Source organism: Hemiscyllium ocellatum, chromosome 1, assembly GCF_020745735.1.
Source record: "Hemiscyllium ocellatum isolate sHemOce1 chromosome 1, sHemOce1.pat.X.cur, whole genome shotgun sequence".
Classification (NCBI taxonomy): Eukaryota; Metazoa; Chordata; class Chondrichthyes; order Orectolobiformes; family Hemiscylliidae; genus Hemiscyllium; species Hemiscyllium ocellatum.
This window is the reverse complement of record NC_083401.1, coordinates 142,062,762-142,087,102: the sequence shown is the minus strand read 5'-3', so window position 1 is coordinate 142,087,102 and position 24,341 is coordinate 142,062,762. Positions and strand designations below refer to the sequence as shown.

At 38.6% G+C, this 24,341-nt stretch overlaps 1 protein-coding gene across 13 annotated transcripts in view; it reads right to left on the bottom strand.

Annotated features, from left to right (window-relative positions):
• Positions 1-24,341, bottom strand: part of LOC132816629 (calcium/calmodulin-dependent protein kinase type II subunit delta) — a 311,557-nt gene that overhangs the window by 25,032 nt on the left and 262,184 nt on the right. For 7 of the 13 annotated variants that reach the window (XM_060826504.1, XM_060826495.1, XM_060826536.1 and 4 more), the window contains exon 14: positions 9,945-9,993. In XM_060826504.1, coding sequence (XP_060682487.1) covers positions 9,945-9,993 — 49 coding nt within the window. Of the gene's footprint in view, positions 1-9,944; positions 9,994-11,701; positions 11,747-24,341 lie in introns of all 13 variants that reach the window. The other 6 variants (XM_060826454.1, XM_060826470.1, XM_060826552.1 and 3 more) reach the window with 1 other exon arrangement.

The window sequence follows — 24,341 nt, the reverse complement described above, 5'->3', positions numbered from 1 at the left end:
GTGGGTTTTGCGTTGGGGCAGGGCAGGGACAACCAGAAACATCAGTCTTTGTTGGAATGGATGACTAAAAATTTTTTTTCTTTCCTTTAAAGAGTTAAAATTAGATTTTCAGAAGCTAAGGACACTATTAAACAGCCTTATCTCAACTCTTTCATGAGACAGTGGTGGGCAAGTTGTTGGAGAGAATCCTGAGGGACAGGACGTGCGTTTGGAAAGGCAAGGACTGATTCGAGATAGTCAACATGGCTCTGTGCATGGGAAATCATGTCTCACAAACTTGATTGAGTTTTTTGAAGAAGTAACAAAGAGAATTGATGAGGGCAGAGCACTAGCTGTGATCTATATGGACTTCAGTAAGGCGTTCGACAAGGTTCCCCATGGGAGACTGATTAGCAAGATTAGATCTCATGGAATACAGGGAGAACTAGCCATTTGGATACAGAACTAGCTCAAAGGTAGAAGACAGAGGGTAGTGGTGGAGGGTTGTTTTTCAGACTGGAGGCCTGTGACCAGTGGAGTGCCACAAGGATCGGTGCTGGGCCCTCTACTTTTTGTCATTTACATAAATGAATTGGATGCGAGCGCGAGAGGTACAATTCGTAACTTTGAAGATGACACCAAAGTTGGAGGTGTAGAGGACAGTGAAGAGGGTTATCTCAGATTACAACAGGATCTAGACCAGATGGGCCAATGGGCTGAGAAGTGGCAGATGGAGTTTAATTCAGATAAATGCGAGGTGTTGCATTTTGGGAAAGCAAAACTTAGCAGGATTTATACACTTAATGGTAAGGTCCTAGGGAGTGTTGCTGAACAAAGAGACCTTGGAGTCAGGTTCATAGCTCCTTGAAAGTGGAGTTGCAGGTAGATAGGATATTGAAGGCAATATGCTTTATTTTATTGGTCAGAGTATTGAGTACAGGAGTTGGGGGGTCATGTTGCGGCTGTACAGGACATTGGTCAGGCCGCTGTAGGAATAATGCATGCAATTCTGGTCTCCTTCCTATCGGAAAAATGTTGAGAAACTTGAAAGGGTTCAGAAAAGATTTACAAGGATGTTGCCAGGGTTGAAGGATCTGACCTACAGGGCGAGGCTGAACAGGCTGTTTTCCCTGCAGCGTCGCAGGCTGAGGGGTGACCTTATAGAGGTTTACAAAATTATGAGGGGCATGGATAGGATAAATAGACAAAGTCAAGCCTTTTCCCTGGGGCAGGGAGTCCAGAACTAAAGGGTATAGGTTTAGGGTGAGAGGGGAAAGATATAAAAGAGACCTAAGGGGCACCTTTTTCACGCAGAGGGTGGTACGTGTATGGAATGAGCTGCCAGAGGATGTGGTGGTATTTAAGAGGTACAATTGCAACATTTAAGAGGCATTTGGATGGGTATATGAATAGGAAAGGTTTGGTGGGATATGAGCCGAGTGCTGGCAGGTGGGACTAGATTGGGTTGGGATATCTGGTCGGCATGGACCAAAGGGTCTGTTTCCATGCTGTACATCTCTATGACTCTATGACATGAACATTGCTGGAAAAGCCTGCATGTGTTGCCCTAATTGCCCTTGAGATGGCAGTAGTGAGTCACCTACTTCAGCCACTGCAGAGAATTGTCAGCAGTAGGTACACACACACACATAGTGCTGTTACGTAGCAATTTCTAGGTTTTTGATTCAGGAAGAGTGGAGTAATAGCAATAGCAAAACAGTTCCTCTTCAGGTTGGTTTGGGACTTAGGAGGAGAATTTGCAGATTGTGGTGCTCCCATATGCCTATTACCCTTGTCCTTCTTGGTAGAGTGAGTTGTTGTTACAGGAACCTCGACAAGTTGCAGCAGTGACATCTGTATATGGTCTACAACTGCTGCCACCGAGACGGAAAACAAAATAAGTGTACAGTATTCTATCACACTCCCATCTTAGTAGTTTGATCAAAAGGCTTTGAGGAGATGAGTTACTAACTGCAAAATTCCTATCCTCTGACCTGCTATTGCAGCCATATCATTTATATGACTAGTGTGGGGCTAAAGTTTGTAATGTTTGGATTATTCTCAATGCTATATGCTAGTGAGTACAGGAACAGCAGAGGGAGAAAGTGAGGACTGCAGATGCTGGAGATCAGAGCTGAAAAATGTGTTGCTGGAAAAGTGGAGCAGGTCAGGCAGCATCCAAGGAGCAGGAGAATCGACATTTCGGGCATAAGCCCTTCTTCAGGACCCGCAGGAACAGCAGAGTAAAACAAGTTATGCACAGAAGGAAAAATGATGCACGAGGGTAGTCTTTAGGTTCCACTGCATTGGAAATTAGTTACTAAGGTTAATTTTCACCTGTGGGGTCTTTATTAATCTAACAAAGCAACAGGTATCAGGATGAAATGTTAAAGGGGAAAAAACAGAAAGAAACTGCATGGCAAAAAGAGATAAATGCCAGGCAGTTTAAAATTGACATGCAATGCATATGCTTTTTTAAAAAATTACTTGTGGGACACAGGCGTTGCTGGCTGGCCAGCATTTATTGTCCATTCCTGGTTACCCTTAAGGTCGTGGTAGTGAGCTGCCTTCTTGGGCCACTGCAGTCCCCGTGCTGTAGATAGACCCACAATAGCCTAAGAGAGGGATTAAATGCATGTAGTATGGTAAATAAAGTTAGTGAGCTGCAGGCATGAATTGTAACAAAGGGCTGTTATATATTTATAATAACAGAACATGCTAATTCTGGACTGCCAAAAAAAAATGTGTCTAATTGGGAATGTGATATCTCTGGCTACAGGTTAATCAGAACAAATAGGGAAGGTACAATACTGAAAAATGAATGAGGGAGTGGTTAGTGGCTGTACTGATCAAATAAATGATTGTAGCACTGGACAGGGATGATGGTGTGTTTGATATGCCAAAACATGATCCATTTAGTTAGAATTAAGGAAGAAAGGAAACCATTACTGACCTGGGAACATACCATCAAATAGTGAGAGGAAGATAGAAAAGCAAATTTAGAAACATATTACTGGAAGCTGAGAAATCTACAATTTCTGTTAATTTCTGTTATTCCAGTACAAGCTGAGATAGCAAAAGTGAAAACAGTAAAAGAGGGAGCAACTTCTCAAGTACTGTATACGCAAGAGACCTTTGTTGTCAGTAATTTTCCAGTTCAAACACCAAGAAAGAAGTGCAGCAACTGATTCTAGGGAATGAAGTCAGACAAGTGGATGATGTTTCAGTGGGACGGTGTTTTGAAAGTACAACTTCTAAGTGAAATATGAACAGAACAACAGGACTTCAGAATGACACTGGGTTTGGTCATATAAAAGACATTTCTCGATGGGCGAAAAGTTGGTCTTCCAAAGTCTGGGTTTCCTGCATAACTAAGGATGCTGCAGTTAAAATTAGGCGTATGACACATGTAAGATTTACAATAAAGTTGAAGTACAGGATTGACCTAAAAAGGAGTATAAACAGGATGAGGGTACAGGAGAAAAAAAATGGATAGTGGTTAAGGCTATATAAACAATGATGGTCATGTCATTTATTTTACATAGACTTTGAAAAGGCATTTCACAGGCTACCAAACAAAGGACTCATCAGCAAAATTAAATGGAACATTCATGTGTAAATCCTGTTTTGGTCTTATTCCTCCTTTTACCAGCCCTTTATTATTGATGGCCTATATAGCAACTAACATAAATGAGAATCCCAAAGTCTAGTCTCTTTCCTTAGTCCCTCTTTACCTTACTTATTTGTTTTTTAAACCTACCATCTGAAACCTTTACATTCTGCATAGTTTTCCATTGTGTTTTTTTTCCTGACATCTGTCATAGGCACACATCATCTTCTATATCTAATGTTCTATCTCCTTGTCTAATGAGGGATTCTGGATACATTTGTCCTACTTTTGCTTTATGTGGGAATAAACCTCTACTGTGCCTGAATTATTTCTTCTTTGCTCCTCCCAGCAACCTTTGGCTCCAGTCTCTCCAGCCGAATTCGGTATCATGAGGCACCTTCTCTCTTACCTACAATCAACAATGCCCCGCTCTACTGGTGGGACTGCCTTAACAGCAATAGAGGGACAGCGTCCTATTCAGCATTCTCAAGCACTCCCGGTGTGCACCTTCCAGTGATTGGCCACCTACTGAAAGACACTTCACATATCGAAGGGTAACACGGTGGCATTTGGGACTTGGAAATCCTCCCAACCTCAGAGTCGTAACCCCCGAATGAAAATCTGGGCTCATGGATGCAGTAACGAGAAGGTATATGGCAAGATTGTTCCTCAGTGTATCTCAAGCAGTTCTGGTGCCATGTCAACTTTAAGTATAGACAGTCTATTCTGCATAACTAAAGATGCTATAGTTAAAATTAGGCTTATAACACATGGAAGGTACACAGTAAGTTTGAACTACAGAAGTAACCTAGAAAGGAGTATAAGCAGGGCAAGGGTATAATAGAAAAATAGATATGGCCACTAATATAAATGAGAATCCCAAAACCTACATAGGCCATCAATAGTGAAGGATAGACTATCCAGATGTATACGGAGTCTATAAATCTCCCTCATTAGTTTTTACTCCTTTAAGTGACTGTTTCCTCTGTCACCATGGCCTGTGTAGCATCAGCTTCCTTGGTAAAGATTGATGCAAAGTATTCAGTGAATACCTCAGTCATTCCCCCTGCTTTCACGTGTAAATCCTCCCCCTTCAGGTACTCCCTTCTCCAACTCCTCCCCTGCCAATCAAAATCACTACCTCTGAAGAGACATTGAGTCACCACGAGGCCTTTACATACTTCAATTCCACTCAGTTCCAGATCCCAGAGTGCTGTTCTTCTTCTCTGATCCTCAAGTCAGCCCTTTGGGACCTTACCCCAAGGTGTCAAACCCTCGAACAGAAAGGCCCTCCAATACCACAACTCAGGCACAAACCTAATGTGTTGTCCAGCAACTGGTTCCCTATTCAATTGGAAAAAAATGTAGGGGCTTCCAGGCAAGAATCCGATTAATTGCATCTAAACAAGCGTCGAGGAATTAAACCTAGACAAATATACAGGAGTCCCCATCTCCAGGTTCTCATGACTCATTAACCCTCCCCTCCCACCCCCTAACAGCTGAGGTAAAATCAAATATTCAAACCTGCCACTTTCTTGGAAATCCAATACATTTTGCCTGAAAAGGAATTCTGTGTTTTGGAGGTATTTATCAGTTGTCTAATTTTCAACATTAAATTAAGCCATTGTACCCAATCTAAAATGGAACCCTCTCAGTTTATGACAACCTATGGTGGAAGATTAGAAACATATAAACTAACAGCAGGAGGTGGCCATTTGGATGGCCCTTCGAGTCTGCTCCACCATTAATCACAATCATAACTTACTGTCCAACTCAACAGCCTAATCCTGCTTTCTCCCCATAACCTTTGATCCCATATGCCTCAAGTGCTATATCTAGCCATCTTTTGAATCCATTCAATGTTTTGGCATCAACTACTTCCTGTGTTAATTAATTCCAAAGGCTCACCATTCTTTGGTTGAAGGAATCATCAGACTGACCCCTGGTTCTGGATGCGCTCACTATTGGAAACATTCTCCCTACATCTACCCAGTCTAGTCAATTAGGATTTTATAAGTTTCTCTGAGAGTCCCCCCTCACTCATCTGAACTTCAGTGTGAACAATCCTAACCTCGTCAATCTCTCCTCATACGTCAGTCCCACCATCCCTGAAATCAGCCTGGGAAACTTTCACTGCACTCTCGATAGCAAGAGCATCCTTCCTCAAGGAAGGAGACCAAAACTGCATTGAATCTGTAAAGGATAGGAAATGAGGCTCTGGACTTTGGGAACAAGATGGGCCAAGTTGATCAAATGTCAGGAGGAGATAATCAAGAGGACTTAGAATTAAGGGGTGTCAAAGTCAGACTCAGGTTAGAAGGATTTTTTTTTCTCTTGGAAGTAGGGTCTTTTGGGGAGGATCAGTGGGTGTTGTTGCTTGGATCCAAGATGTATATATGAAAGCACTCATCTCCTACCTTTGCTAAATCCCTGCCTCTATAAAGCTGCTGGGTTCCCTGCATCCCTGAGTTTTGGAAAACTCAGCTGAGCAGAGCGAATATTGAAAAAGAGTGAGAATGTCGACTGAAGGTTCATGGTCACATTTCATGCTTCAACTTGCTTCCCTGGAATGGTGGGATCACTTCTTTTGGCCTCAGTTAAAGCTCAAAATGAGAGCATTTCAAAGGTGAGTTTTTGTTAGCAAACACTTTAACCACCTTGTCACCTCCACACATCAACTTGCCTGTTTATTTAACTTAAAATTCTACCCATTGATTCAGACTTGAAACACCCAATATGCTGACTTCCCGGGCTGCAAGTTCATATGTAGTGAAATGGTTTAGAGCATAAAATCAAAATTACTTTCATGCAAAGATTGAGGAAGCAGAACCATCGGAGTTGGGCTGATCTGCAGCTCACTCTCACAACCAAACAAGACATTTGTAGAAGTGAGTCATTCAAAGAATGAGGGCCAACATTTACTGCCTATTCCAAATTGCCCAGAGGGCAGTTAAGAGTCAATCACATTGCTCTGTGTCTGCAGCCACAAGTGGGCCAGATTAGGTAAAGATAGCAGTTTCCTTCCCTCAATGGCATTAGTGAACCGAAATGGGTTTTCATGAAATAGTCATCATTAGACTCTTAATTGCAGATTTTTTTTCACTAAATCCACATTCCAACATCTGCCATGGAGGGATGCACACCCAGGTCTCCAGAATATTATCTGGGTCTCTGGATTAACACTACAGCAGTAATACCACTCGGCCATTGCCTCACCATAGCTTTGGACATCACACAACACCAGGTTATAGTCAAACAGGTTCATTTGGAAGCACTAGCTTTTGGAGTGCTGCTCCTTCAACAGGTGGTTGTTCAGTATAAGATTGTAGGACACAGATTTTATAGCAAAAGTTTACAGTGTGATGTAACTGAAATTATATCTTGAAAAAGACCCGGATTGTTTGTTAATCAGAAGTGGAATCCCTACAGTATGGAAACAGACCCTTCAGCCCAAACAGTCCAAACTGACCTTCTAAAGAACAATTCCACTACCCTATTACTCTATATTTATCCCTGACTAATGCACCTAACCTACACATCCCTGAACACTGTGGGCAATTTAGCATGGCCAATTCACCTAACCTGCATATCTTTGGGCTGGGGAGGAAACCGGAGCACCTGCAGGAAACCCACGCAGACACAGGGAGAATGTGCAAACTCCACACAGGCAGTTGCCCAAGGCTGGAATTGAACCAAGATCCCTGGCGCTGTGAGGCAGCAGTGCTAATCACTGAGCCACCAAAGTGTCTCAAATTTTAGAATGGGCATGTTGGTTTCAGTTCTTTCATATTTAAATCCCAGCATTTTCTTAAACTTACCTTCTCAAGTGCACTTTAAAACAGGTGCCATGTTGGCCCAGATAATGCATTGAAGGTGAGAGTTGCCCTGTGGGAGGCTTTCTGTGCTCTAATGTTCACATTGATTCTAATCATTAAAAAAGGGATTTACAGAATCTTACATAGATTCATGCAGTTTTGACCAAAATAAAATGTAATTCTGCAAGTACAAATGCACCCCATAAACTTATGTGCGTGCAAGTGCCGGGGGGCGGGGTTGTGCTAAGGGTAATAGAGAGGGGTGTGTGTGTGTGTGTGTGTGAGAGTGAGAGAGTGAGAAAACATAGGAAAGTATGCAAGTGTGTGTGCGCGCACGTACGTACATGCATATGTAGGAGTGTGTGTGTGTGTGTGTTGTGCCTGTAGTGCAGTGGGGTCACCTATAGTGTGACATGAACCCAAGGTCCTGGTTGAGGTCATTCCCATAGATACCGAACTTGGCTATCAGCCTCTGCTCACCCACTTTGCATTGTCACCTGTCCTGAAGTCCACCTTGGAGGATGGTCACCTGAAGGTCCCTGGTCGAATGTCCCGGACCACTGAAATGTTCTCTAGCTGAGAGGGAACACTCCTGCCAGTTGATTATTGTGCAGTGTCCATCCATCCGTTGCTGTAGCCTTTGCTCAATCTCACCTATGTACCATGCCTCAGGGCATCCTTGTCTGCAGTGAAACTTTAAGTTCTGGAATTTACATATGAAAGAACTGAAACCAACATGCCATTCTAAAAGATGAGCGAGACTTAAACAATCCAGATCTTTTTCAATATAAATAAGGATGGCATGTGGCTCAGTGGTTAGCATTGCTGCCTCTCAGTGCCAAGGACCTGGGTTCGATTGCCGCCTCAGGTGATTATCTGTGTGTAGTATGCACATTCTCCCTGTCTGTGTGGGTTTCCTCTGGCTGCTCTGGTTTCCTCCCACAATCCAAAGAATTGCAGGTCAGGTGAATTGGCCATGCTAAATTGCCCATAGTGTTAAGTGCATTAGTCAGGGGTAAATATAGGGTAGGGGAATGGGGTCTGGGTGGATTACTCTTCACAGGGTTGGTGTGGACTTGTTGGGCCAAAGGGCCTGTTTTCCAATTTCAGTTACATTACTGTAAACTTTCGCAAAAAATTCTGTAACCTACAATCTTATACTCCACAAACACTTGATGAAGGAGCAGCATTCCAAAAGTTAGTGCTTCCAAATAAACCTGTTGGACTACAACCTGGTATTGTGTGCTTTTTAAACTTTGTATACCCCAGTCCAAAACCAGTACCTCCAAATCAAAATAAGAGGTTATTGTTGCCATTAAAATAACAGTGATGCAGAAATCTGGTTTCCTGACACTAGTAAAAGATTTCATTTTCAAAGGTCAAAAAGCATAATACTAAACAAATACAATATTGGCAGTGATGATGCAAATTAACTTTGTTTTGACTGGATTAAGATGACTCCATTTGGAAAATCTACTATGCAATATTCATGTCAAAGGGAGAGTAAGCTATTAGACCTGCAAGATGTTTTATAATTTCATTAAGCTGGATGCACAGAGAATTAAATAAATTGTTCTCGAGATGTGCGTGGCACTGATAAGGATTCAACACCATGTTAGTGGCTGCCTTGAGAAGTGATCATTAGCATTTCATTGAATTGCTGCAATTCTGATGACGGGGCTCTCAAACTGGTGTGAGGTGTAGAATTGCAGGTTACTGTGCAAATAACAATGAAATAATACTTATTTCGTTACTCCAATAAACTTGAGTAAGAATCTCAAAAGATAGGAATTTTATCAACTTGGGCAATAAATTTTGGCCTTGCTAGCGACACTCCTCTCCTGAGGATGAATTAATGAAGCAGTAACTATGCAGCTCACTAAACATCAAGCAGGAAGAATGCAAGCAGAAGCAACAATTAAATATTTTTTTGCAGAAAGTGTAACACGTGGATTATTTTATTAAAATGCAAGAATTAAGAGTAATGTGCTTCCAATATTCTCAAATGAAATGCATGGGAAGCTTGAAAGCAAAGTTTTTAATTGACATTATGCTTGACATCTTTGAAGTGTAGAGTTTAAACAAGTAAGACTGGCATCTGAACAGAAAAGAAGTGAATTTATAACTAAACAGAATGGATACAACAGGTACGTCAATTATGGCAAAATTAAAAGCTACACATCTGCAGAACTAAATGTATTGTTTTGTTACCTTGAATAATAAAGAGCTAAAGTGTTAGAACTTCCAAAAAAAAATGCTTTTGACTGCCCTATTTTTAAATCTAACATAATCCATTCTGGACTTATTAATTATTTAGACTATATTCAAGGCCAAATTAACATAACTGCTATTTAATTGTAAAATCACTTCATTGATTTTCAGTACCAAATCAAGTTTCATAAATGTTGGTAAATTTGAATGGAACTTCTCTCTTGAATACTGAATAAAGTAATAATGGCTACTTCAATGGTAATAAAACGTTTTAAGACTCAGCTTATACTCCTCGCTCAGAACGATTTCTATTTCTTTACTTGACTTACCTTTCACATCTTCATCTTCAATGGTGGTGTTGGTACTTTCTGAGGATTCCTAAGAGGAAAATAAGATACCATTATATGAAGACACTGCAACTTTATCAGCATGCAGTCTTTGAAGAATAAACCCATACCCAATGCAGAGATTGAAGTGAAGAATATTGATACAACCAGCATGAGATGTAGATAACCTTTCACTATTTAATATTTAGTTGGACTTAAAACTAGATGATTCTTATTCAAAACAGTTTTATGCCCATTTAGAAGTTTCAACAGATATCTGCCACTATAAATAATCCAAAAGATTTATCCTTTCTGTAAAATGAATCTGGTAACTTAAGGTCAGTTTCTTCTGTGATTGAAGTCAATTATCATTAAGAAACCTCATTCAAAGATAGCATGGCTTATTAACATACTGCAGACTGTCACAGCACAAAGAAAAAAAATAAAAATATGGAAGAAATTTATGGATCTGAAATAAAAGTGATCTGGATCAGTTTGGTGAATCAATGTTACAATAGATACTGCCCCATCCTGAGAGCACAGTGATACTTTCCAATTAGATTGCACCATGAAACAAAATGAGAGCTGACACATACTTCATGCATTTACTTTGCAAACATACACAACTACTTAAATTATTTCCTGTGCAGTTTAACATTCTCTACTGCACAACAAACCATCCGGAGGGTGTGCAACAACCATGAAACATGCAATTACCAACAAAAGAAAACTTAAAATTTTTGATGTCTGAAAGCTACAAACATGAATTTTAATATTGGAGCTCTGATGGAACTCAGAAGTACTAACAGATTAAATATTAACAGGCATTTAGTAGTTATTTTAAAACTGAGTAAGGTTTTAAAACCTTATGTCAAATTAGATGTAGCACAATGGTGATCAAAGCCATTTGTAATTTGCTTGAAACTTGTAATTTAATCATATTTAGTTGTCAAACTTGCAAAATTCTGATAATTTGACACTAATAATAAATGACAAAACATTACACAGGCAAATGATTCTTATACTTGATACTCTAGATGTTAGTTAAATTCATAGCAAGTGTACCCACAAAACTGAAGTGCAAGTTTTCTAAATCAACAGAATCCATTAACATTTTAACCGTGGAAGAAAGCAACTTCAGTTCAGCAAGCAGTTCATTACTTTGTAACTCAGTTCAAGTGAATAACCATTAAATGACTTCTCAAATGGGAAAAAAAAATTACAAAATTTATCTGTACGACTTTGGAATAAAAGAATGACAAGGCATTGCTTTCAAGCAGCTATTTTAAAATGCAACATGTTCTGTGGATAAAACCATTTCACACACTGTAATTGACTAGATGGACCCATAAACCCTGGGGCAAAATGACCATAATGTTTCAACAGCCACAAAAGCTATGCATGTCCTTTATCTCACGCAGATACAGAACACAGATGAAGGTGACAATACTGCATGCTTGTGCCCATCTACAGATCTGCTAAGATGAAGGAGGTTGAACATAAAGAGAATGCTAGAAGCTTCTGAATGACCATGCATTCCTGTCCCCAACCAAAAACAGAAACCAAACCACAGGTGGAAAGAAGGACAAGCAAAGAACTTTGCAAAACCTAATATGTTGAATATACCAGCTGCATTTTCTATAATCTCTTCACAGGATATTTTATGTTGCAAAACTGAAACCTTCACAGCTTGGATACCTAACGTAACAAATCTTCACAAGCTCTGCGATGCTTAAGCCAGTGAGCAGATCTTGGAATACCTTATTTCCATCAGCAGGATTGTGGATTACAGTGGTTTGGGGCTCCTGGGCAAGATAAAAGAAAACTCTCATTGGTCAAGATTATCTTTAGTCATTAAAATGTGCAAGTGCCAATTACTATAACGGTAAGACGAGAGCGATGATACTACTGCGATGTGGAAAAAAGAAATCATAAACACCTTAAAAAAAACCAAAAACAAGAATGGGCTTTTACTACTACCAGCAACTCCTGCCTTGACATCGTGCAGGAAAAGACCTAATCACTAAATAGCAGCATGCAATTTCTTAAATTATCTAGAATCACTTCTCTTTGCTCCCTGAAATCAAAGATGTGTGCGACTAGATCTCAAGCAGTTACTCCTCTTGTACTGTAGCTAACATCAGTAGACGAGCTAAAAGCAACATGCAGGAAGGCAGTGATCTGCCAGTATAACATGCAAACTGAGAGAGTCAGGTTCAAAGACATACTAAACAACTGTAAATATGCTGCATCACACTGGACTTTCCAACATAACAGATCAAGATATGTATTCATCATCATTCGAACAGCAACAGACAAATGGAAAGTTAATATAGAAACAGGAATCAAGATATACCAGCGCTGGGGCAGGTATGGGTTCTTTTGGACTGGTTACTACGTTGGCTTTGTTGTTTATCTGTAGGCAAGTTAAAAATAGAAAAATATAAGCCTCAACAGTAATGCTACCACTATATAATCGGACTGTATGTACATCCATTGGAAATTAATGTGGGCTGTTAGCAATCTTCTTAAGATAACACTTTAATTTCCATTGACTGCATGAAGTCATAAGAAAAAATGTATTTGGTTACACATTTGACTTGGCTGAATAAGGAGTACAAGAATTAGGAAGAATGTTACATCAAGCCTGTAAGACATCACACACACAAGAAGTAACAGCAGCACAAATATACAAAATAATCAGATATTCCAAACACGTCACATATACACATGCGGTTCCAATTCAACTCTGATGTAGCTGAACTACTGAAGGACAGTAAAAAATATATTTACATTAGACTTCAGCTGCATTCCTTATCCTGTCTTAACCCACTGGTGCTACCTAGCATGAAGTCATGGAACAGAGAAGTGAACACAGACAATTTTATAATTTTTCCAGTTAATATCAGTTAAGTTTTGGGCAAAACCTGATTTGCACAAATACCTATATTTTAATATTGGAGAATTGAAAGGAAAAGGCAAAAGGCAAAATTCATCATCCAACATCATATATAGAAACTCAGAAAAATCCACATAGGGGTGGGGCAATTGTAATTCTATTCTCTATTGTTTTCTACCATCAACTCATTTGCATCTGGTAACACCTTAGCAATTCTCTCTGATGCAACCAGGCCTCAGTGTAGCAGATGCCAGTTGAATTTATGTACATCTGAACAGAATAGCAGCGAAGTATCAATAAAGCAATTGATGTGTACTGGCACCTGTTCAAAAAAAGGTATGTTGGATAAAAATAGACATGGGAAGATATGCAAAGCTACCACTGCGAAACTCAAAGAAAACTAAAGATGGACTCATCATATGAAAACAGATTTTAGACATGCCTGAGGTTAAGTAAGTCATGGTCTAGTTAATTTTGTGACCAGTAAAGAGGCATACTACAATATTTGCATTAGATTTAAATATGCGTTGCTCAATTGCCAAATAAAGAGAAAAATTGACAGGCTTCTCTTGAATTTTTCAGAGCAGATCTTCCACAACAAATTATTTTTACAAAGACTTTAACAATTCAAATTAATACTTTTATGTCTCTAACATGTCTTTAAATTGCAACTTTGAAAATCAGCACCTCTCATATGTAGGGAAAAACACAGAGGCGGCCATTTAAAGTCTGTTTCAGAGATATGATTACCTAATCAAATTTGTTGATTAAATTACATTTCAAAAGCCATACCTAGTGGAGATAACTAAAATAAGGTATTTCAGCAGTTAGACAGCAATGTATTTATGTTGGAGTTTTTTTATTTGATGCAAGAAAAACGATTTGCCAAGCTAGAGTTGCATAAATTCTTTGAGAATTCTTTAAGTTCTTTGAGAAGGTGACTAAGGAAGTGGACGAGGGTAAAGCAGTAGATGTTGTGTATATGGATTTTAGTAAGGCGTTCGATAAGGTTCCCCATGGTAGGCTAATGCTAAAACTTCGGAGGTATGGCATTGAGGATACGTTAGAGGTTTGGATTAGGAATTGGCTGGCTGGAAGGAGACAGAGGGTAGTAGTTGATGGATTATGTTCATCTTGGAGCGCAGTTACTAGCGGTGTACCACAAGGATCTGTTTTGGGACCATTGCTTTTTGTTATCTTTATAAATGATCTAGAGGAAGGACTTGAAAGCTGGGTAAGCAAGTTTGTGGATGACACAAAAGTCGGTGGAGTTGTGGATAGTGAGGAAGGAAGTGGTAGGTTACAGCGGGATATAGATAAGTTGCAGAGCTGGGCGGAAATGTGGCAAATGGAATTCAATGTAGCTAAGTGCGAAGTCGTTCACTTTGGTAGGAATAACAAGATGATGGATTACTGGGCTAATGGTAGGCTACTTGGTAGTGTGGATGAGCAGAGGGATCTTGGTGTCCATGTACACAGATCTCTGAAAGTTGCCACCCAGGTAAATAGTGCTGTGAGGAAGGCATATGGTGTACTGGGCTTTATTGGCAGAGGAATTGAGTTCCGGAGTCCTGAGGTCATGTTGCAGTTGTATAAGACTCTGGTGAGGCCTCATCTGGAGTATTGTGTGCAGTTTTGGTCGCCATACTATAGGAAGGATGTGGAAGCTTTAGAACGAGTGCAGAAGAGGTTTACCAGGATGTTGCCTGGAATGGTAGGAAAATCTTATGAGGAAAGGCTGAGGCACTTGGGGCTGTTCTCATTGGAGAAGAGAAGGTTTAGGGGAGATCTGATAGAAGTGAATAAGATGATTAGGGGTTTAGAGAGGGTAGATACTAAGAACCTTTTACCGCTAATGGAGTCAGGGGTTACTAGGGGACATAGCTTTAAATTAAGGGGTGGTAGGTATAGGACAGATGTTAGGGGTAGATTCTTCACACAGCGGGTTGAGAGTTCGTGGAATGCCCTGCCCGTATCAGTGGTGAACTCTCCTTCTTTATGGTCATTTAAGCGGGCATTGGATAGGCATTTGAAAGTTATTGGGCTAGTGTAGGTTAGGTAGGATTCGGTCGGCGCAACATCGAGGGCCGAAGGGCCTGTACTGCGCTGTATCCTTCTATGTTCTAAATAGCTTAAAAATTCTTGGTATAAACCAAAGCTCAACGTGTTCAATAAAATAACTCCATGGTGTATCACAGAGAGTCTTTTTGTAAAAAACCCAAATCCTTTCTCTTAACCCTGCTTGCTTTGTTACTGAACCATATATGTAACGAAAGCCTAGGAAAACCAAACATATCCTTGTAAGGATCAGAACTCAGTCAGTGCACTGAAATGGTTTACCTGCATGCACAGAAATATTCCAATATTATTGAAGGTGGTTTTTTTTTTAAGACAACTGGCATCTGCAACCTTTGAACATTAATGAGACAGGTTTGGAATATATTATATTGTTTTGAGCTGCAGGTAAATGTGCTGGATAAATAAAACCTTACATACATCATTTTCAAAAATTCTCAGAAAATATTACATCTGGTCCAAACGAGATTTGGTATCTCTACTTTGATTGCTTTCCTTCTTTGAATTATTCAACTTTGATGGCTCTCTACTGGGCACTGGCGGGGGGGGGGGGGGGGGGGGGGGCATCAACGGGGGCAGGGAGAGAACAGGGGAAGGTTGATGTTCCCCAAAAAGCAATTTAACAAAGGATGCAAATTATTCATGATAGATTGCTTAATTTTTAGAACTCTATAAACTGACAAGTTTGAAACACATTCCTAACTACAATACATTACAAGTATGGAATGTGAGAGGACATTTGCTCAAGGCTAAAGAGGAATTTTCACTTTGAGAGGGAGGATCTAGTCATGGCAGTCCATGTAGGTAACAACAGGCAGGATTAGGAAAGAGGTTCTGCTTAGGGAGTAGGAGTATTTGAGGTCTAAATTAAAAAGCAGATTTTCAAAGATGAACCATGAACATTAATCCTATAATTAATAAGGTTAATAGGATTAATAAGATAAGGATTAATAAGATTAGGAAGTTAAAGGTATAAAATTTAAAGATTGGTGCAAGAAAAATGCATATCAATTCTTTGGTCATGACAGCAGGACTGTGGAAAGTGCAATCTACACTGTTCTGACAGTCTTTACCTACACTAAGTTGGGGACAATGTTCTGGTGGATTGTATAACTAGAATGGTGGAGAGAATTTTATACTAAACAATAGGGGCAAGACACCATGTGAGGTAAATTGTGATAAATTAAAAGGGAAAGTGTGAGGCAAGAGCTCAAGTTGGAAATGGGGCAATGATAACCAGAGCATGGCAGGACGAGACAGAATGAGTCAGCCGATAAGAAGAGAGTTTGTAAACATTGTAAAAGTACATAACTAAGAGTTGAAACAAGCATTTGTAACAAAATTATTAAATTGGCAGCTCAACTAGAAATAAGTATTTTGATGTTATAGCCATTAGAGAGATGTGGCTGTAAGGTTGCCAATGCTAGGACTTGAACACTCAATGGTTCCTGACAGTTCAGAAGGACAAAAGGTAGAAATAGGAAGTAGATTAGCTCTGTTAATGAAAGATGATATTGTTCCAATAGCGAGAGATTACCTTAGTTCTAAAGATCCCAATGTAGAATCAGTTTAGGTGAGAATAATAAATAATTTTTAAAAAGGTGAGAATCACTTGTGGCAGTAGTTTATAGGCCTCTTAACAGTACTGGAGTGGGTGTTCAGGAATGAATAATCAGGGCTTGCAAAATGGGACAGCAATAATCATAGGCAATTTTAATCTAATGCAGATTGACAAATTAGATTGATAAAAGTAGCCAAGAGGAGACAGGAGTAGCAGCCAATTTTGGCCGGGGCACTGGACCAAAGGTTGCAGGATTGTTCCAGTGCTGTTGTCACAACACTATAGGAGAAAGTGAGGACTGCAGATGCTGGAGATCAGAGCTGAAAATGTATTGCTGGAAAAGCGCAGGTCAGGCAGCATCCAAACAGCAGAAGAATCGACGTTTCGGGCATGAGCCCTTCTTCGGGAAGAAGGGTTCATGCCCGAAACATCGATTCTCCTGCTCCTTGGATGCTGCCTGACCTGCTGCGCTTTTCCAGCGACACAGTCACAACACTATACCCTGGCATGTGAGTGTATGGCATGGACAGGCTTGCAGGTGCCATGGAGAGCTTAGTCCAACACCCTCAGGACCTGCTGAATATATGGCGCAGACCTGCAATCCCTCGCTCTAGCCACGGCACTCAGCAGTAATATCAAAACACAGGGGGATTGAGGAACCTGGACCTCACTCCAGATGACTCTTCTCACAGGGAGACAGGGTAGTGCCAGGAGGCACTGAGCTGAGGAGGAACCAGGTGCAGCAAACCTCCCCCCCCCCCCCCCCCCCCCGAAGTCTCCTCTTAGGAAACACTTTCACTCTGCCTGCCATTTTCGTCCTCATGAGAGGTCGAGACATCTGGAGTGGACACACTCAACATGCCTGGGCCCTCTTGATACAAATTCCACCAGCTGTTGCCTGATCAAATTTCCGAGGTCAATGAGTTCTGTTGTAGGGCAAGCTCCTTACCCCACCATCAGTCTTTCACTGGGACACAAAAGGAAAGAAAAGGGACCTTCTCAAGGCACCAAATTGGCAAAGGGAAAAATTACTTGTAAATACATTTCATATTTGTTCATAAATGTTTATGTTCCGCCACTAGCTGTGTGAGCAAATGTCAAATGTCTCTCCAGCCAAGTGACTCCCAAGAATACTTAGTCAGCTGATGCATTCCTATCATTTTTAATTATACAAATGAAAAAGCTCTGCTGACCTTTTTAAAATGGCGCATAGCCTGACGCAGCAACTACCTAGCTATTAAATCCATTCCTCTCATATCACGCACAGGTAAGTCCTTCAATAATGCAATGGTTGTGTTCTTGTGCAACCCCACATTATAGAAAAATCACACTTCAGAAACAGTGCTTCAAATGTTTTCGATGTAATTGCATTACAGCCTATGCATGTTTTAAAAGTTTACACTTTAGTAACAGCGTCCCCAAATCATCAATCGCATTACCACAATTTTGTGTTAACGAAACATGTGTTAGAGCAGAATGACCTGTACAGGAGATGCTGAATTACTCTTCTGAAATGAAGTTCTGCAATTGTTATCCATGAATCTAAAACAAGATTTCTGAATGTTCACTGATGTGTGAGCAGATTAGATAGGTGTTATGACAATCTATAACAACACTATGAAAGAATATTCTGTAAAAATGCTCTCATTTGTGATTACTTTGCTGGTTGTGTACTCAGGTCTTCTCACCCAGGGGAATTTGTATTAAATATTATGCTAGTTTCAACAGTTTGAATATTTCTGAAATTGGGAAGATCTGGATAGTATCCTCCTTCAGGAGTGTCACAGGAGCTAAAATGACATGATCAATTCATGTGTCATTATAATTCATAATAAATTACATCCAGAGGAATTTAAGGCCGAAACTGCTAAAAGCATTTGCAGATTAACCTTTAGAATGGTACACTACTGTAAACCATTGAACCAAACCAACTGTGCAAAATAATGTATCAATGCTGTTCTGTGCATAGGTACACATTTCTGTTGAGGAATGAGAAAAGTAAAATTCTAATCAGTTTAAGAAAGGTCAGCTAAGAAGTGAATACTTGGGAAGGAAATAAGTATTACAATTAACTTTTTAAATACTTATCCAATCTTCTTTTGAAAGGCACTGCTGAGCCAAACTCTCTGACAGAAATAAACCAAACTTCAACTTTGAACTAAATGTAGAAAGGTTAGTGCTAAATATCAGAAGGTGACTGTGACTGATGTCTGAACCCTGTATATCCAATAACAGTGTTCACTAGGCACATTCTCTTCTGTGATTCTGAGTCTGCTTCCACCACACTTTGAAGCAATGCATTCTGGGTCATTGCAACTTGCTACACAAATTTTTTCCCTAATATTCTCTTTAGCTCCTATGACAATTACCTTGAATAAATTATCTCTGATAGAATAAGTGGAAATATAATCAAAAAGTTGTTAATATTTTATCAAGCTTCCCTTTAACTTTTGCTGTTCTATGGATAACGAGCCAGTTTCGTGGAAAATTTAAAGAAACTCGAAGTCATGTGTTTCTGGTTAATTCCTTTTTCATCCTCTCAAAACCTTGACATTCTTGCTAACAGGGGGAATTTGGTCATAGATTTGGCCACAATATTCCTGTTGCGTTACATCAGGTGTTTGTCAAAGGGAGAAATAGTGGGTCAAAGCTTACATTAGTAAGGTGATCTCCAATAAATACAATTGAAGTGCAAAAGTAAGAGAATTTCCAACAGAATCAAAAGCCGTTGAGTCAATAAGAGCATACACTGTCTTAAATGGCAATAAGAGTTTGCAGAAGGTGCAAGAAGCAAGGAAGCAAAATAAAGTGATGGCAAATGGCAGAAGTATTGACAATACAGCAAAGCAAACAACTGTCAGAGACTTTAATCTTAATGAAGCTTCAGCAATTACATTGACATCAAAGTGAAATCTACTGTAAAATGGACATGTTTGTCAATCAAAGTCTTATGGATTTCAATAATTGGAAAATGGCTGGGAATCAGTTTTTAGACAGGTAATAATATTTTAAAAATTTTGTCTGTTTAAAATGAAGGCTAGAATCCATAATAATTGAAAAGGTATTTTTAAGAAAACCATATAACAAATTAGATTATATTATTTTTAAAATAAAAGATTAATTATCATGGAATCAAGAGGATAAAATCAGGAAATACAAGGAAAGCAGAAGAAATTAACAGTAATAGTAATCCTTCAGTATTGCACATGGGAATGCAACACTATGAGGCAGATTTTCAGAGATTATGGAAAATTAAAATTGCTGGGTGACCCAGATGCAGAATTGCTGACCCCATTTCCATCTGATCCAATTTTTCCTGACAGGGTATAGGGGATGGAAAACAGGACAAATTGTATAGTTGACAGAGCCATGAGAACTCAGTTCAAACAGATCCTATTTCGGCCTGAACCTACAGACTAAAGTTCAGGAATTGATGAAGTAGATAGGAAATGAATAGTGGATAGGGTCTGAATAATGTCATGACCTAAAGTTTTTAAACATAGAAAAGGCTGCATAGTGAAAGTTTCAAAAGAACTGTGAGTCTACACAAATGGTCAAAGTAACTTTGAAACAAAGTTGTGCCTGGCTGCATAGTTTAAGCGGAACGTGCTGTGAGATTTTACCTAAGGCTATCATCGTGCCAACATAAATACTCATTTCAGTTTCAACTTATTTTTCTAATGGATCTGTTGAGAGATGTTATTCCGCACTTCTGGAACAGGTGGGACTTGAACCTGGGCTTCCCTCCCAGAGGCAGTGACACTGCCACAAGAGGGCCCTCACCCTCTTGAAGTTTCAAAACTTCAGTGATTTCAGCTGTCAATTAAGAGTTCACAGAATGATTGACAATTTATAGAGGGTTAGCTGCCTTTGATGAGAGGACAGAATATAAATATGTTTTTATGAGAGATTAATCACTCAAGATTTAAAACATTGGTTGTGTTTCATGAGTGGGAGTTTTCTTATCAATAAATATACTGAAGCAAAATCTGTATTAGATTGCTAGAAATTTCACTTTTTTCATCTTCACATGCCTCCTGAGAGACCATGGAGAATGCAGCTTAACTTCGGGCATGAGGAGCCATGTTACTGGTATTGCTTCACAGTTCAATATCACCTAAACCGTGGCTCTTGCTAACCTCTATTCAAGTTTGCTGTGTCAGGGGTTTATGTTTCTTTCGAGTTTTAAACCTGATCATGGGATTTGACTAACACTGGCTCAGCCGCCATTTGTAATGCATCCCTCGTGAGACCGTGCACGTTCTAATCTTACCATTGATAATTTTTGGATGTCCACACATGTTGCAGATAAAAATAGGAGAGCTAACTGCAAAACTGAAAGTTTCCAGGTTATGTGCAGACAGATTTTTTTTTCAACAATATGGGGAGCTCAGATCATGGACATGTCTTGCTCATTTTGGGTGATGAGCTGCAAGTTTCAGGTGGACTTGTCAGGGTTTTCTTTATTATTTTAACTACATTCACTTTATTTCTAATCTAACTTATTCAGTACCGTCCACCAGCTCCAAATAAATACATGTCCTTTATGTTTAATCCACCAAATCATTGCTCCAGCTTCCATCTTAGAGGTTAAGCTATCCTGAATGATATCATCAAATCCATGAGACAACCATCTTAAACTTTCAGAATCTTTATATAGCATCAAATCAAAAGATTGCTACAACTGGAAAAATTCTCATCTGTGATGCCAGCAACCAAAGTGTGACCGGACAGGATAACATGAAATATGCCATAGGAAGGTTAACATCCATACTACCTCATTCTTCATTTACCTACAAACACTCTTTTGCCTTTAGTTTGCATAGTTTTGCTTCTAAAGTAAACTCTGGTTAACTACTCTCAACATTTAAAATAGAAATGCACTCAAAAATGAAATCCAAGTAGTTAGGAAACTAAAGTGAATTGGTGTATTAGCTTCAGGAAAGAAACAAGCAGAGAAATGGTTAGTAACAATACTGAAAGGCTATGCATGCAAAACAATGACCTGTTGTGGTAACATAGCAAAGGAAAAAGAAGCCCCTAGGAACAGTGAGATAGTACTGCATTTCAATAGGGTCCAACATTTTAAAGATTCAAATGTATTAGATAATGTACAGTCACTTGTTAAATCATTTATGTACAGTTAAAGGTAATTTTTGAGGATCCAAATTTCTCTAAAGTATCTTCTTGATCACGTGCTTACTGACTCAGCTCAGTCAGCAACCATGGGATCTAGTCTGGTTCTTCTGTTCTGCTGCTACCAAAAAGCTCAGAGATTGGGAGTGAATTTCCTTCCAATTTCTTCTCACTTTAAAACATGGCTGGCCCTCACTTCATGTTTCCATACAACAGTCCATATAGTTAAATTAACCCATGTCCTACCAATCCATTGCATTGAATTTCACACTTCAGCACACTGAGTCACAATAGAACCATTACATTTAATCATGTGGTCAGCTCATGAAGATTGCAGGCATTTTCTGACCTCACAAAAGCATATAAATCCTGACAACACTTGATGGATATGTTGCTTTACAGAAATCTATTATGCCTTGGCTCAAACTGTTGACATTGATATATGCACATTCTAAAGCTTTAAATCAAAAGTGAGATATGATATCAATTTTAATTTTAAAAAGGTATTTAAGTATTTCTGCTGGACTGAATCTTTCATAAATTTATGTTTTTAAAGGTGTATATAGTCATTCTCTAATAAAATTTTAATTACTCAAGTAGGTTTTTTTTGAAAAATGTAACTCGATGCAACTTCTTACTTCTTTAATCGGTTTTACATATCCTGACATCATCTGAAGAATTACAATTCTTTTATTTAAAATTAGCAATGCCAACTAATAAAATTTAAATCAGAAGTTGTATTGTATTTTATGCTCCACAACAAGTAGAGAAACTATAAGCATTCTAACCTTGAACTGAAGCTCAGCTTTCCTTAGATGAATAAATCTTATATATTGAAACTTCACATCTAAGTTCATAAGACCCAAAAGTTACATGCAAGTGTGAAATATGGAGTAAATGTTACTGTAAGTTATCACATCGACATTATTGTGATTACATGATATGGCAAGAGGATGTCAATAACATTATTAACATATTACTGTAACTTGTTGGTAGCACCCAATACAGAACGCAATTATTTTGTATAAGATATTACTTCAGTTAAGCTATAAACCTTCCCTTTAACTACATGGGGTAAATTTTTAAAACACATGTAGAAGAATGCGGTAGCAATTTCAGAGCACTGAGTATCTTATATTTTTGCTGTTGGAACAATTGTGTAAGAAGGGAACAAAAGTAACGAGATAGAAAACATTGACTGCTTTTTAAACTTGTATAGCATTAACTGTTTTCACTGTAATAAAATAAATTCCCTTTTGTATTTGGGTTGATTTAATAAGTGATACATTGCTTGAATCAGATGTGCTTCGAATGTAGTATTCACAATGTAGAACAAATTCAAATAAGACAAATGCCAAACGTAATGGCATCTCAAAATGCAATTGAAAATGAAAAATATAAAATGCACCATTTTCACAAAATAATACAAAAACCCAAGAGAAACACATCTGTCAGACAAAAATCCTCACCATCATCTGAACACTCGAACTGGACTTCCTTTTCTGACAAAGAAAAAGAAGATAATTTTGACAGTTTAAAGAAAGGATTTCTTCAGAAGCTGTCTGTGCTGCAGTAAAATATATGGAAATAAAAAAAAACAATTCCACATATGGGAGGCAAAAAAAAGTGCGAAAAGGTAGATTTTCTCCAAATTAGTATGGGGAAGAGAAAAAGCTGAACTAAACTTGATAGAAACCAGAATATTTAAAAAAAGGCAACATAAACAAGTATAAAGGTTATAGTAACTGTTGAACAATGCAAAGTCTGTATAAAATTATATATTTGAAAAGGTCAACGATATGAGATTACATATGGCACAACGGGATGACAGAGTTGGAAAGTGAAACACTAAACATTAATTTGTTTATTTTGAATTTTTGGTAAAAAAATTATTTTAACTGGCACAAGTATACCTAAGCATGAAGATACCTACATTATTTCATAACTAGGAATGAAGCAACTGATGCTAATTATCTCAAAAAGGTTTTGTAGCATATGATGCACTAACTAAACTAATGCATTGACTCAGACAAAGCATGAATTTTGGGACCTAGTCTTATTACAGAAAGTTTGGTAATCATTTTATTAATGTTGGATCAGGTTGATCTGATTGATGACAATATAATCAATATAAAAAGTTATGATGCTATTGTGACTACTTTAATAAGTCATAGTGGTCTAATCTACAGATTTGTCCTTTCCACGCTTAAGCCTTCACTGAAAACACACTATTTTTTGTACAAGGATGAACAAATGTTATCAGTTAGTAAAGGAATTTCAAACTTGGACTCTAGTTGTGAGTATTGGACAGTTAAAGGTAACACTATAACAGAAGTTGCTTCATAATTTCCCTAAAAATGCTTTATCAACTGTCATTTTCTATTTTAGCAACTGAAGTATCAGAAAAGCAAATTAAGGCTTAACTAAGGTCGTAATTTCAAACATGGAATGGTGATTAAATGTATCCATCCAGTGCTGAGTTTAATTTTTTTTCCCTAAAACGTGAGAAAAATTAGAGGGAACATTTATTTTAGAAAATTTAAAACTATGTACATGCTTGAAAGAAAATAAATCGTAAGTGTACTTTTAAGCAGTACAGTGTGAGTAATGAATTAAGTGATCAACTTGAATGTTGCTTGCTGCAGCCTTTGATCCATGTTTGAAGTATTAATTGTTTATTTTTCTGAGTAGACTGTACAGTAGTACCTATTGATAATAGTATTATAAA